The sequence below is a fragment of the Taudactylus pleione genome, unplaced genomic scaffold (genome assembly GCF_031769625.1).
Source record: "Taudactylus pleione unplaced genomic scaffold, aTauple2 ptg000275l, whole genome shotgun sequence".
NCBI lineage: Eukaryota > Metazoa > Chordata > Amphibia > Anura > Myobatrachidae > Taudactylus > Taudactylus pleione.
The window spans coordinates 2782651-2798710 of record NW_028284677.1 but is presented as its reverse complement, the minus strand read 5'-3'; the positions used below and the strand labels follow the sequence as shown (position 1 = coordinate 2798710).

Sequence of the window (16060 nt, the reverse complement as noted above, 5' to 3'; positions counted from 1 at the left end):
AAATTCTGTGGGTTGACCTTTTGTACCTGTTAACCTTTTGTCCCTCTCGACCTACTGACTGTCGACTATTTGGTGTCGACCTATATATTGAATGGCCGATATATATTGCCCAGTGTGTAGCCAGCTTTAGACAGTGGAGTGAAACCAGTATCATATGATTATTCTGTAATAGTCCTGGTTTTTCAATTAGAGCTGTACCTCGACAAATTTAGTTATTGGGCAGCTAATTACTGGATCATTGGAATAGTCAAATGGACAATTGACATACTTACCATCTTACCATTATGAATAAGCAGTTATTCAAGCCAGCTGGTACGAATGTTATGACATACCAGAACTTCTCTCTACAATTCATGTTATCACTTGGTGATCGAGGCCTCTATTTACTACAACCCACATTTTGAATGCAGATTGTAGTGTGATATTACCAACTGAATTTGCTTTGCGAATTCAGGCAATATCACAGGGATTTGCTAAAAAGCCCTTGCAGGGACAGCGCTTGCGATAAAGCGCTGTCCCTGCGAATCCCCTCCGCACACTTATCATGGTATTTTCGCAACAAATACCGTGACAAGTGCCGACGCATGCACCGACCGTCGCTAAGCCCCGTCCCTGCGTTCGCGGACCCCCCCCGAGACCCCCCCCCCCTCCCTTAATTACACTTACCTGCAGTGATCCGGGCTCCGGTGATGTCGTCCATGGCTCCGATCATCCTACACTGGGACCCAGTCAGGTGACGACCAGGCCCCAGTGCAGGCTGGGAGACCAGCTGACCGGAGGGGAGACATCACCGGAGCCCCGATCACTGGTCCCTGGACTCGGTAAGTTTTTTTTTTTTACTAATTTTTTATTTTTTTTACAGTGATCAGCTTGCGGTCTGTTTAGACCACACAGCTGATCACTGGGGCAGGCTCCGGGCTCTGCTCTGCCTTTTAGAGCAGAGCAGGAGTCCGGTAACTGGGGAAGACCCTGGATAACGCCACCTCCAGATGGCGTTATAATCACAGGGCTTTCCCCGGTATTTTTTCACAGTTTATTTTTAGTAACTTTGGCCAGATCACATTTCCCATTACAATTATGGGAAATGCGATCTGCTTACTAAAAATAAGTGATAATTAGGGCTTGGAGTAGAATTTTATGAATTCTACTCCAATTGCCCTTTAGTAACTTTAGGTGACACTAAAATAATGTGAAAAAGGTCTGTAAACACCCTTTTTCACTTTTTTTTTTTTATAATAATAATGTTAATAAATAGAGCCCCAATTGTCACAAACAAATTGGCATCCAATGTAGAAGCCATAGTAGATGAGCTGTTTACTTAGGCCGAAGTATAATGAAAATGTCTGATGCTTGTATACTGTAGCTCAGTCAATAATAGAGACACTCTGAACATCATTCAGATAAATTAACTTCCATCTTACATACTCTGTAGAATCTTTTTACCTTCACGTGTCTTATTTGCGAAGCGATGCAAATAGGTCACACAAGCAGCTTCTGCTGATTAAAATTATATATTCTGTGTGCGGGTGTATCTACATGCTACGTTACAGGCTGCGACACTGTCATTTAGCATTTCGCATGCAGATGCACCAAAAGTCGCACACACAATATAGACATGCCACATATCATTTTAATCAGTAGAAGCTGCTTGTGCGTCTTGTTCTCATCACTGTGTGAATAAGATGCATTTGAAGGACAGAAGTCGCACAAAACAACACTCTGCACTACAGTTACACGGCGCTCACACTTGTGTAACGGGAATCGTATCCTACGGTGGTAAGATGTACATGGACACCTCTTTGTAAAAAAAAAAATATATACATACATAGATAGATATATACATACATACACAGGGTGTTTGACTTGTTATTGGCCCCAAAGTTTTTCTTTTAACGTTTAAAGTAATTGATACAGACATACCTTGGTCTATGAGAAACATGAGGAAGTCATAGCAAGTGTTGAAAATGTTTACATTAGCATCCAGGCCAGCTGTTTACCACCCTAGTCAGCAGCGCAGTCCAAAATTCAAACAGGGAAGCCACATCAACTGCTAGTGAGGATATAACCAGTGAGAATGCCAGTTGGTGTGGTTCCCCTATTTGAATTTTGGACTGTGCTGCAGCCGCCACTGCTAGTCAGTAGGTATTCCTGTTTTTGACAGTGGTGTTGTGTAATGAGGCATCCACATTCATTGTGTCTGTGTGTTACGTGCTGATATGAACGTTTATCGACTCAGTTTTCCAGTGTGTCTGGAGAATAATTCTGCGTTGTTCAGCTGCGTATCGGTTCATATCAGCATGTAACACACAGACACGAGGTGGGGCTGTGTCAAATTTCACAAAATTACATCAGGTAAAAGTTATTAGAAAAACTTTGGGGCCAATAGAGAGTGAAACACCCAGTAGATTATATTTTGCTTAAGAGCCAGTGGAAACCTGTATCTGTTTAGGGTCTGCATTATACTTGCCTACTTTTAAAGTCTCCTTCACGGGAGAAGCCCAGTAAGGAGAGAGCTGATCACTTTAGGGGGTGTGACTGGACTCTCATATCATTAGGCCCACCCCCATTGCTGTAAAATGCCTCGAACCATGTGTCCATGAGAAGGTGCTGATTTTAGATTATGCGATTTGCATCAGTTTAGCTGCGCCCCCTGTGTAAGGACGACAATTCCCTGTATTATCTCACTAATCCTGCCTTCTTCATTAGTAAGTGGGCAGGATTCAGGGAGTTCTGGCCACTCTTCCAGGGGTGCAGGAGACTACCTGAAAAATTGGAGACTCCCACACTTTCCGGAAAAGTTGCAAAGTATGCACTGCATGTGAGGTAATAAGGAGGAATGAAAAAGAGAATCAAGATTAGAAGTCATTTAAAACATGGGAAACAAAGCAATGTAAATCAATAGTCGAACAAATCTAAAAAAAAAATGGGTGAATACAGTATACCAACTATAGACAGATGTGAACAGAGCCATAACTAGAAATTTTGGTGCCCTGTGCCAGGAAGAGCATTGCCATTTCCCCATATTTTAAATAGGGACAGTGTGGGGTTGCGGTGTGCCCCCAATTCAAATTACACCACACAGCAGTGCAACCTTATTTACATTAAACCACACAGTAATTCCCCTTATTCATATTATGCCACACAGTAGTGACCCTTACACATTCTGCCACACCATAGTGCCCTTTACACTTTATGCCACACAGTAGTGCCCCTTGCACATTATACCCCACAGTAGTGCCCCTTACATATTATGCCACACAGTAATGCCCCTTACACAATATGCCACACAGCAGTGCCACTTATACATTATGCCACACAGTAGTGCCCTTTACACATTATGCCACACAGCAGTGCCACTTATACATAATGCCACACAGTAGTGCCCTTTACACATTATGCCACACAGCACTGCCCCTTACACATTATGCCACACAGCACTGCCCCCTTCCATAGGGTGAGTCACAGTGATAGTACACACCTGGCCACCAATCTAAGCTTATGTAGCCTCACTTTATGTAACTGACACAGACACTGCACAATCTGAAGTTGCCGTGCTGCTCCTGACACCAATGGCTCCTTAATCGGAACTGTGGGAGATGTGTGATGACGTCGCTCCCTACACACTATGCAGGAGCTGGAAAACAGAGCTTCGGAGAGTGCAGAGAGAAAGAGTCTGACACTGCTAAGAAAAACATTGCAGCAGGTGCATGGCAAATGTACATTGCAGCGATGTATGGTTACGCCCCTAGGGAATCCTGCTCTCTGAGCGACGGCACCAGGCCGCACCGTCCTTGTTATGGCCCTGGATGAATCACAAACCATATTCTCTACTAAAATAACTAATGTCGGGGGGCGTGGTCTGGCATCCATCAGGGACAGAAGTGTGGCTCAAGAGCTTCTGATAGCCCTTCTCTGCCAAATATTAATTTCCCCCACATCTCTCACCCTGAGAGTGGCCAGCAGAGGTGTCTGCGGTGCCTGGGTGACCTTCCCTGCCTCCCCGAGTGCTGCGGTCTACCTTCCACCCTGCAGCCGGGACCTCGATTTGAGAGGCCCTCCGACTTCCAGCGCTGCCGCGAGTGTCCGCCTGCGGCCTTCAAGCTCAAATGCAACAGACACATATCTAAAGGTACCCTGGGGACTTACCTAAGTTGTTGGGAGATCCCCATATCAAGACCATAGTGTGGGGGACGCTGAGCTCCGGGACGACGCCATCTTGTTTTTCTTCTGCAATATTCTCCATAGAAACAGAGCTTGTATGATGTGTGAGCTTCCTCTGGTGGCCGAAACGTATATTACATGGCACACTGATGCAGTTCTCTATGCCTGATGATTAAATTCCCTGTCCTGTCACCCTGATATCTCAATGGTTTAACACTTTTCTGAGTTAAGTGGAACATACATTCACGTGATACCCATTTTTATTCACTTTATTTTTTTATCGGGAGAGATTACGCTGGATTTTACTATGGGCCCGGAAAAAGTTAGTCTCTAAATCTGTCTCAAAAATAGCTTTTTTCAAACCCTCTCCTCAAACTGTTAAAGCTATCAGGATGGAGACGTTGGTATTCCCAGAAAACTAAATTGACTACTCCATCTAATGCAAGTTCCTCCCCCACTCATACCGATTCTGCACCGAGTTCCCATAAAGATTGTGACTCTCTCACGGTCGGCACCATGAAACTACTCCTCTCACAATTTAAAGTAGAGGTTGCGGCGGAATTTCGTGCCACTCTTCAAGCTTGTCAACAGTCAATTGACGACCTCGGTGATCGAACAAATAACCTTGAAAATAAAATGGAGGAGATAGTCGGGTCACACAATGACCTCATAGTTCAGCATGAGTCTCTCCAAACTGAAATTACTGCTCTTCGGGGAAAGTCGGAGATTTGGAGGACAGATCATGACGCAACAATATTAAACTCCGAGGAGTTCCTGAAACTGTTTCCCATAGTGGTCTCCACGAATTTATTTCGGAAGCTCCTGCCTGAAGCGCGATCAGATGACCTTCTTATTGATCGCATTCATCGACTCCCAAAAGCCAGAAGTGCTCTGGAGGGTGCATCCAAGGATGTATTAATGCGGATGCATTTCTTTCATATGCAGGAGGCAATATTGAAGGCAGACCTTCAGAGGAATCGGCAGAGGCTTTGAAAGGCCTTCAATTATTTGGTGATCTCTCTCAAGCAACATTGGCAAAGAGACGCTCCTTCTATCCAATTACTAGTGCCCTCAGGAGAGCTAATATACTTTATCGATGGGGTTTTCCTACCAAACTCCTAGTGTCACGTGATGGTTCCACTGTCATAATTACCAACCTGGATGACGGGTGGAAAACCCTATCTAGGTGGAACATTGTTGGAAATTCTTTTGATTCTTCATCCAATCAAAACCTGCAGAAAGACTGATCTATGGCGGAATTTCAAGCATATGTAAACGTTATAATTTCCTTTCTGCTGTATGTTACTATATATATTCTGAGAAAGTTTTGTGAGTATTTTGAATGTCTCAGTTTATTCAGAGTAGCAATAATGCATCTTCACTGTATCATTTTTCTCGATTTCTAGTATATGTTTCATTTACAAGTAGGCCAGTTACTTATTTAAATGTTTGTATGTATCTCTGGATACGTTTTTTTATTTGTTACCAAGTTTTTTATGGCCATGTTCTCCTAGGAGGTTTTACTTGGGTACTTTTCAGTTAGGGGTAATGTTTCCTGCCCCTTCCCCAGTAAATACGGGGGGGAGGCTGAAACTACGTGCAATCTTTTTCACATAATTGCATTACCTGAGTAATCTCGTTTATACGTAGAGATATAGTTATATGCTTGGATTATTTAGAGTGTTAATTAACTGTTTAGTTTATGGGTGACGGGGATAGACTACTACCCCCCAATCACAAATTGCTAAGAGTCGTAGTTTTTTACACGACTCTTGTTGGCTCCAAGTGGGGTCGTTTATGTTCTCTTACACCCCTTCTAATGTCTGCTATTTTTTTTTCCTATTTCTTTTCTTTTTTATCTATGTTACCCCGTTATGTGTTTGTCTTTTCCCCAGCCAGATTTGTAATCCCAGGATTGTTTTTATGATGTTGGTCACTGCACAGTATTTTACACCCTATTTGTATAATATATGGTTAATTTATTATCAATCAATGTGAAAGGATTGAACTCTCCCCAAAAAAAGAAATTTAGCACTGCGGTATTTTTCTAAACTTAAAGCCCACATTGTTGCGATTCAGGAGACCCATTTTCAGCAGTCTGCCCCTCCAAGATTTAATAACGCTAGATTCCCTCATTGCTACACAGCTAATGGGCCTCAAAAGAAAGCAGGAGTAGCCGTCCTTATTTCCCAACATTGCGCATTTACACTAACCTCAAAATATGCAGACCCACAGGGAAGGTATCTAATTCTAGTGGGACTACTAGATAATGTTGAAGTTACTATTGTCTCATGTTATGTTCCAAATACAGGGCAATTGGCCTTCTGTAGAAAATTCTGTTTGACTTTACAAAAACACTCTAAGGGAGCATTATTACTCCTCGGAGACTTTAATATGGTCCTGGATCCAACCATGGATAGATCCCATTCAACAACTTCCCGTTCAAATAGACCACAGGAGTTTTCTAAGGGTTTTCAGCAGCTTTTAGTAGAGCACGGTTGTTCGATGCCTGGAGAGCTAAACACCCTACAGTAAGAGATTATTCCTTTTATTCGAATGTCCATAGGACGTATTCCCGTATAGACTTGGCCCTATGTGATAGATGGACCTTGTCCTCTATTAGTCGTATCAATATTCTTCCCATGACTTGGTCAGACCACTCCCCCCTTTTTGTGAAATGGGATATAGGGAATAGGAGAGTAGTCCTGGGCCCGTGGAGACTAGGTAATCACCTGTTGACTCAGCCGGAGGCTCATAAAGCAGTTCAGGAGGCTCTTTCCATTTTTCTTAGTACTAATAAGCCGGAAGAAACTTCCATTTTTAACTTTTGGTGCTCATTGAAGGCAGTTATTAGAGGTTCAGCAATTCAAGTCGCGGCTCGGCTTAAGAGAGAATATAAACAGCAGTATGAGAAAGCGGAAGTTGAGGCAGCGCAATTTGAAGAAGCTCATAAAGCAGACCCCTCTAATAAAATACTATATAAACAACTCCTCAATGCTCGAGAAAGGGTGAATGTCTTCTCACTTAGAGAAGTACCGCCTAATATTGCCAGATTAAATCAAAAACTCTATGTAATTGGTAATCGAGCAAGTCGACTGTTGGCTAGTAAATTACGAAGGGCTATGGGTCAGATACAGAGAATCTATAATCACCATGGGGCTAAAGTATCGGACCCTGTCGAGATAGCTAATGCTTTTGCAACCTATTATGCGCAATGTTATAACCTCAAAGATGACCCCAATACTGCCCAACCAATGGCAGCCCTTATTGAGCAATTCTTGAGTGGGCTTTCTCTCCCAAAATTGTCTTCTGAGGCTTGTCTGTCCCTTAGCACTCCTTGGACTCTGTAGGAAATAGATGTAGACATTAGTAAAATGCAATCAGATAAGGCTCCAGGTCCGGACGGCTATTCTGCCAACTTTTACAAAACATTTAAAGCTGAATTGGCTCCGGTTTTGTTGTCTGTGTTCGGTGAAGCAACGGAATCTAAGCAATTCCCTGAAGAAATGCTGGAGGCATGTATAATTGCCATACCAAAACCCAGCAAAGACCCTAACGCTGTAGCTAATTACCGACCTATTGCTTTGCTGAACACAGATGTCAAGTTGTTTGCCAAATTGATTGCTAGTCGCCTATCTCAACTGTTGCCAGTTCTCATTAAACCGGATCAGGTCGGATTTGTGATGCATAGGCAAGCCCCAGACAATACACGTAGAGTTATCAATATTATAGAATATTATGACTACCGTTGGGAGCCTTTGTTGATCCTTTCGCTTGATGCCGAAAAGGCGTTTGACCGCCTGCACTGGGGTTATTTGATGAAGGTTTTGCACGGTTTCGGTTGCCAGGGAGGTATTTTAGATTCCATTTCAGCCCTATATACTTGCCCTTCTGCGAAGGTATTTGTAAATGGTTGTCTATCTGACAAATTTGCCATAACCAACGGCACACGTCAGGGGTGCCCACTTTCGCCACTCATCTTTGCGCTTGCCATTGAGCCTCTGGCGGAGACGATCAGAACCCTCAAATCCATACATGGTCCCTTGCTCGGAGGCTTCTCCCATAAAATAAACTTATTCGCAGATGATATTTTATTGTGTTCACTCCACCCAGAAGAGTCCCTACCAGCATTGCATGCCATCTTGGATCAATACGCAGCAGTGTCCTTTTACAAACTCAACACAGCAAAGACAGAAGCCCTCCCTCTTAACATCCCAACTGTAATTTTGGAGAAACTACAGGAGATGTATAGACATACATGGAAATCTAGGTCCCTCAAATATCTGGGAGTGCATTTAGCTAGAGACCATGATCTTATTGAATGTAATTTTGGGCCCCTTTTGAAAGCTTATGAAACTTTAACAAAAGAATGGATTCTACATGAGGTGTCCTGGCTAGTAAGGATTGTGGCTGTAAAAATGGTGCTGCTCCCAAAACTAATGTATTTATTTTGGACCATTACTAGACCCCTATCCAAATCCATATGTAACAAATTTTACCAAATACTCACTAAATATATTTGGAAGGGGAATCGACCCTGAATAGCGAGACATACTCTCTCCCTCTCTAGGGAGACACGAGGAGTGGCCTTCCCGGAATTGGAGAGATACCATTCAGCGTGTATACTTAGCCAGGCAAGTCTCCCAAACCCTGGGTACTTATTGAAAGTACCTTTCCCCTTCCTGATCTATTCTGGCTGCCCTCCTCTGAAATCTCATTCAGACCGGGATTCTGTAAAGCAGTCCAGACTTCAATAGTATGTTGGCATGCCTGTGTTTCCTTAGATGAGGAGATTTCCCTGCCTTCTCCTAATCTATCTCTCCGATCAATAGCCAATTTGATCCCTGATATGCACTTAGGTTCCTGGGCGAAGGCGGGCCTCTCTTCTTTGGGGGATGTATTCACGAGGGAGGATTTGGCTTCTTTTGTGTCCCTTCAAATGCAATTTGGTTTAACGAGGCAGGACTTTCATAAATATTTACAGCTGAGACATTGGCTGCACAGTCACCTCCCTTCTCCACTTAAAAAACCCGCCTTCCCATCGCTGCTGCTGACTCGCCTACGATCCTCTAATCACAAAGGTGGTATATCTTGGTGGTATCAATATCAGATCTTGTTAAAAAAAAAAAAAAAAAAAAAAAGGGAAACTTCCGTGTCAACTTAAATGGGAGAGGGATCTGGCTGTGAACCTTTCTGATGAGGACTGGAATATTATTTTTTGTTCCAGTTTTACTATATCCAAATGTATCAACCATTCAGAAATGTATTACAAATTACTTCAGAGAGCATATTTTACTCCTGAAAGGCAGCATAAGATCTGGCCCTCTGTCTCGCAATATTGCTGGAGAGGTTGTGGTTTGGTGGGAGACATCTTTCATGTCTCTTGGTCCTGTCCTCTACTTCGCCCCTTGTGGAATGCGGTATTTTTTATGATAAGTAAAATAGTTGGTGTAACTATTCAAGCGGAGCCTCTAGTTGCCTTATTTCACTTTTATCCCGGGGAATTATCACGTGGCGAGAGATATATTATGGGTCATGTGCTGATTGCTACAAAAGCTACAATTGCTCAGAGGTGGAAAACAGCCTCTCTCCCCAACATCACAATCATAGAAAACAAGATCCATAAGCATTTTGTTTTTGAAACAACAGGTGCCAAATACTCCATCAATTCCATCCATAAGAAATGGTTTAAATGGGGAGAATATAGGGAAAAACAAGGCCATTCCACCATGTATAGTGTTCTGGTTGATCTCGGTGTTCTCTGTTCACCTCACGCAGATTTGGGGTAGTTCCATTAACTGATTATTTAGTATTTTGTCTATATTTGTTGTGAAGTGTTTTATAAAACATTTTTCTTGTCCTAAAATGTTTAAGTATTATATGTAAATGGACCAAGATCGATTGATTTATATTGAGATATGCAATATGTCTGGCTTACCCCTTTTCCCTTCTTTTTCCTTCTGTATCCCCATTTCTTTTTATTAAACTTTCAATAAAAACTATTATTAAAAAAAAAAAAAAAAAAATAACAGTCTACTTCACTTGGATTGATAAAAGTAACTTTCATAATAAATGCTCAAAATGTTACCTACACAATACAAGAATTATTAGAATTTTAAACTAGCTGATGTTAAGCAACCTCTATTAAGAGTCATATGTGAACATATTCAACTGTTTCATTTTTATCTCAATTGTAGTCTTTGCTTGGTGAATCGGAACCTGCCTCGTTTTCTTGGACTTATGAAGAAATCAAAGAAGTTCACAAGCGCTGGTGGCAACTGCGAGACAATGCCGTAGAGATCTTTTTAACAAATGGAAGAACCTTATTGTTGGCATTTGACAACACAAAAGTAATTGTGCTAGATTGATATACATATCAATCAGTTGTAAACCTGCTTTATAAAAGTGATGTTAGGATTTATGTTTGGAGTATAGAAATATAATTTTAAGATGTTTATAATTTGTGGTTTGTTATTTTACAGTATGTATACAGCTAGGTCCATACATATGTGGACATTGACACAATTTATGTTGTTTTAGCTTTTTAAGTTGGTTATATAATGAATATGGTTTTAAAGTGCAGACTACAGATTTGTCCTGCTACATCTTAGCTGCCAATGCAGCAAATGTGCGCATGCATTGCAGCATGCAATTTTCTGCGGCAACATTTTCACCATGCAATCCTATAGATTGCGGGTGCGAACGCAGCAAATGTGCCCGTGCTGCAGCAAGTTGCTGCGGCAAAGATATAGCAGGACACATCTGTATAAGCATTAATTTAAGGGTATTCACATCCATATTGGAAAAATGGTTTAGAGATTACAGCTGTTCAATAAATAGCCCCCTATTTTTCAAGGGGTCAAAAGTAATTAGCTTACTCAAAAACTGTTTCATGGACATGTGTGGGCGATTTCTTTGTTATGTTTATCAATTAAGCCAGCAAAAGGTCTGGAGTTGATATCAAGTGTGGCATTTTCATTTGGAAGCTTTTGCTGTAAACAACTTCTACACATTATGCGATATGTAGTTCAATCAACCAACTAACGACATATCACATACTGTACGTGCATCTAGTGCATCTGTCCGTGTGTACAGAAGATATGTCTGTGAACGACGTAGTTTACAGACATATATGATCGACCCTGCTGCACAGCCAATGACGATATTTGTAGCATATACTGTATATCTGTACATCTGCCAGTGTGTATGGACAACCCGCCAACCTCGCAATAGGGTTACAGAGTAAAACATTAATTGGCCAATATCCTCAGATATCTTTTGGTAGCAACAGTGGTTGGTTAGTGTGTATGCACAACTCAGTCGATCTGCAGATAAATCTTTCAGCATTAGGCTGGAAAACAAATACAAATCCATCAGAGAGATAGCAGGAACCTTAAGCTGGGTTCACACTGTGCCGACGATTCCACTGACACAGCGGCCAATCAGGTAAGCTATACAGACTTACCGATCAGCCGCTTGATGTGTGTTCCCTGACATCGCAACTGGGCGGGCCTAGTTGGCGGTCCCTGCAGCAAGTATATGGGTGGTCGACTGACAATACTGACAAATATAACGTCCCTCAGCTGTGCTGCAGAGCAGTTGCGAAATGCCTGTGAACGAGGTCATTCACAGACATATCTGGGGGTACACAACCACTGACGCGTTTGCGATATATCGGCCGTTCGATTGGCCGATATATCGTCCAGTGTGTACCCAGCTTTAGGAGTGGCTAAATCAACAGTTTGGTACATTCTGAGAAAAAAGAAAAGAACACACTGGTGAGCTTAGCAACACAAAATCCCTGGACATCCACGGAAGACAACAGTGGTGGATGATCGCATGCTAAAGAAAACCTCCTTCACGACATCCAGCCAAGTGTAGAACACCCTCCAGGAGGTAGACATATCATTATCCAAGTTTACTATAAAGAGAAGACTTCATGAGAGCAAATACAGTGGGTTCAACACATGGTGCAAGCCTCAAGAGATATATATATATCTATATATATATATATATATATATATATACTTTAAAGCAGTGTTTCCCAAACTGTGCGCTGTGGCACCCTGGAGTGCCTTGGGACACTTGCAGGGGTGCCTCAGGTTACTGGTCCAGCACTAAATCATATTACTTATGGTCAATGTAAATACGTAGACAAACAGAAGCTCAAACCTGTCACCACATAACTGAACCTAAGGATGACAGGTAAGCAGTTTACTTCACTTTATTACTTTACTACATTTTTTTCTGAATTTCTCAATAGCAAACTTTTGGCTTAGGGATGCTGTGAAAACAATGCTGATGCACTAGGGTGCCGTGATTCACAAAAGTTTTGGAACCTCTGCTTTAAAGTATTAACCATTATTTTCTCACAATACTATATTAATTGCTTTTTCATGTTAATGTTACATTGATCTTAAAACATAAATAAAAATACATCAGTTAAGTACATAAGAGCTTAGACTGTAAATGGGGAATTGTAGACCTACGCAAAAAGAATGTTCGATAACAGGTGTCCCTGTATCAAATAGCTTACAGCTGAATTAGGTAATGGAGATAAACATAGGTTTAATTTGTAACTATTTAATAGGATTGATCCCACTTTCAAGTACAGTCATGATAGGGTTTGTAACATTGCTAGAGACCAAGGTGGTAGGATTTTACTTTGGATCATTTTAAAGAAAAAAAATATTGCTATAAAATAAATGTTTAAAGAAAGGTAATTAAGTCAGTAATGGTATTGGGAAAGGACTGCAAAATAGGGATCTACCCCAATTTTTGTTTCATCATGCTATATCTCTAAGGGTGCAGCACATTTTTCCTATGCGGTAGAATTCAGTTGATCTCAGTGGAAGTACAGTCAGTATATACTGATGCAGGTTTCCAGCTAGTACTACATTGAAAAATGCTTCAAGCATTATTAAAATCTGACTAGTGCCTAAATCAGTTGCTATTTTTGTACACTGGCATATACAGCACATCGTAAGAAACAACACATTTGTTACCTAAAATGGATTTTCTTCAGTAGGGATCAGTAAACCACATTTCAAGCATTCATTATTTTCTTTTTCATGTTCTCAAATGCAGAAAATACTTCTGTATTCATGAGTGCTAAGAGCGTAGGCTGAAAAATACCTCTAAGCTTCATTAGATACTGTCGATAGCAGCTGAAATATGTTCTTTAAAAGCAAAGATTTTTATGTTTGCTCTCTGGATATTAATTAATTTATATGAATTTGGTTCATTTATTTAAAACGTTTTTGCACATGTTGTAAGATGTTACGGTGGTTCCTTTATGCCTAGTAGCACTATTGGTAGTGCTGTAACAATTGTAATTTCATCAGGGTCCATAGGGATTCCCAGGGATACCATGGGGGCAATGTGGTTGGAGGGATCCAGGCACCAAACAATTAAAGCTTTCAGCTCCCAGGATGCCTCGGGTCCTCCTCCAAATATACCTCAGCCACAGGCCTTCAGTTGTTCGTTTGGTACGAAAGGATTCAGACGCAGCTTTGTAACGGGACTGCTCAGGCAGTCCTAAGATTTTTATTTTATGTTTCTACTTCAGGATCCATAGAAGGTCCACAGGATGACCTTGGAGGATAGGTGATGTAGAGTCACACGGGCACCTTACGCAGTAAATTCTTCTCCCAGGATGCAACGGGTCTCCTCAGTTTTTCGTTGGGTGCCCAGCCGGAGTAAGGTCACTGAACACGCAGTGGGGCTGTTGTCAACAGCCCCTGAAATCTGAAGATACTTCTAAGTGCGAACAGTCCAGTGGTAGTTCGCTCTGCCGCGTCATCACCCCGCTGGTGCCGAGACGTCGGTACTGATCCGGGGATCTCGGCGGACCTCTGGGGTCTTGACTAGCAGTGACCCCGAGGATCCCTAGATTGCGACCGGATGCTACGGGGCGCCGAATCGCAGTCTTTTTTTCCACCAGGGCTGGGGACTCCCTGGGGTTGACGGCGTGTGGAGCTAGGCACTGAGAACCTCATTCAGAGTCGGTCGTTGCGGCCGCACGGTTGTACGCCACCGATGTTTGATAAACTGCGCATGCATAAAATTCGCAATGCGCGTGCGCAAACTAGCTGTTACGATCGGAAATCTCTCTCCTTGAACTTGGCCAGGTCGTTAGTTTGAGTGACAGGATGAGGCGTTTGTGGGTGGTAACAGGGGAAGGTGCTTGTGAACGGGGGAGTGGAGATCCGAACGCAGGCATGTATGACTATGCAAACGCCGTTTTATGGGAGTGCATAATTAACAAAGTAGTGTCATAGCACATGTGACATGGGAGGATTTTACACTGACTTGATCGTAGAGCTTAAGAGAGGGTATGGTCAACCTTAAGCTCTACGAACACCTCCGATGTTCCCGATGGTCTCGATTAATCCTTATATGCCCAGATATGACGTGTAAAGCGAACGAGAAGGGGGTGTATTTTTTCTTACGGCCGCATCCTCCCCTTGGTCGTCCAGCTAACGATCCCATCTTAACGACGCAACTTGCGAGTGCATCATTTGCGTATCTTGCGCCTTTTCCCTTACGATTGGTGTTTGGCCGAAACGCTTCAGTTAATCGCTGGCCAGGGGTTGCAGTCTTCCCTGTTTCAGAGCCGGCTCCTCCCCGCTGCACAGTGCACCTTTCCACCACGGTCTGGCTGGGCTGTGACAGCTTCCTTCTTCCGGCTCCACCCCCCTGAGTTCTTCAGCGGCGGGCGGTGCGGAGTCCGGGTCCCCCTACAATACTGTACCTCTCCGCCTGGTGGTGGACAGTATATGTAGCGCTTTGTCCTACTAGACGCAAAGTCTGTGTAGTTGACTAATAAGTGCCATTAAGTGCAGGTATTGTTGTTGTTTTGCATTGTTTGCGACTGTATGCTAGCGCTGTCTGTCTGAGTTTCTCTTTCTATAACTGTAAGCCATTTTTTCGCTGTCCCTGTACCTATTCTGCTATTTTGAGCCATATCACTGGTGTTGTGCGGGTGTGGCTAAAGTCGCTGGCTGTGACCATATTAAGTCACATCTATAGAGTGGTATCTTCTTCACTAAAGACTGGTAGTGAGAGTGATATGCCTAATTAGGCTCCTACTAAGCTGTTTTGTAAAAATGTACAGCAGTGTTAGGGGCAGGGGACTCTGAGGAGCTATGTTTGCAGTGTTATACACCTCCAGATCCCTCTGCGGAATGGAAACCCTACGCTCAGTTACTGGCTATGGAACCTAGGGATTTTATGATATATTTGGCTATTCAGGATGCATACCTGCATATTCCGATTGTTTCCCAATGTTTTCTCAGGTTTGCGGTGTCACAACAACACTTCCAGTTTCAGGCTCTGCCATTTGACCTTGCCACTGCACCTCAGGTGTTTACAAAGGTCATGGCAGCAATGGCTGTCCATCTGAGGCTGCAGAGGATCCGCCTGTTACTTTACCTGGACAACCTCTTGCTCCTAGCAGGGTCCCCAGAGGTGCTTCACCACCACCTGCAGCTAACAATATTTATGCTCCAGGTACATGGGTGGTTGATAAATTGGAAAAAGTCCTCACTGATTCCATCTCAAAGGATGCTCCATCTGGGAGCCCTGTTGGATTCACAACAGCAGAGGATTTTTCTGACAGCAGAAAAGATCTCCACTTTGCAGACGTGTGTACGCAGATGCCTTCACGATTTCCAGAGTGTCAGTCCACTCAGCAATGCAGTTACTGGGATCTATGGTGGCAACGTTCGACATGGTGGAGTATGTCCAGTTTCATTCCCGGCCTCTGCAGCAATCAATCCTCTCCAAGTGGGACGGTTTTCCCCATCATATACGGACAAAAAAGATGGTGCTCTCTCCAGAGGTGTGCCTGTCTCTGACTTGGTGGCTACAGACGATCCACCTCACTAGGGGGCGTCCC

General features: G+C 42.9%; 1 protein-coding gene across 1 annotated transcript in view; it reads left to right on the top strand.

The window, feature by feature from the left end:
• LYST (lysosomal trafficking regulator) overlaps window positions 1-16060 on the top strand; it is a 507705-nt gene that overhangs the window by 348376 nt on the left and 143269 nt on the right. Inside the window, exon 38 of the mRNA XM_088481579.1 lies at window positions 10359-10511. Coding sequence (XP_088337705.1) covers window positions 10359-10511 — 153 coding nt within the window. The remainder of the gene's footprint in view (window positions 1-10358; window positions 10512-16060) is intronic.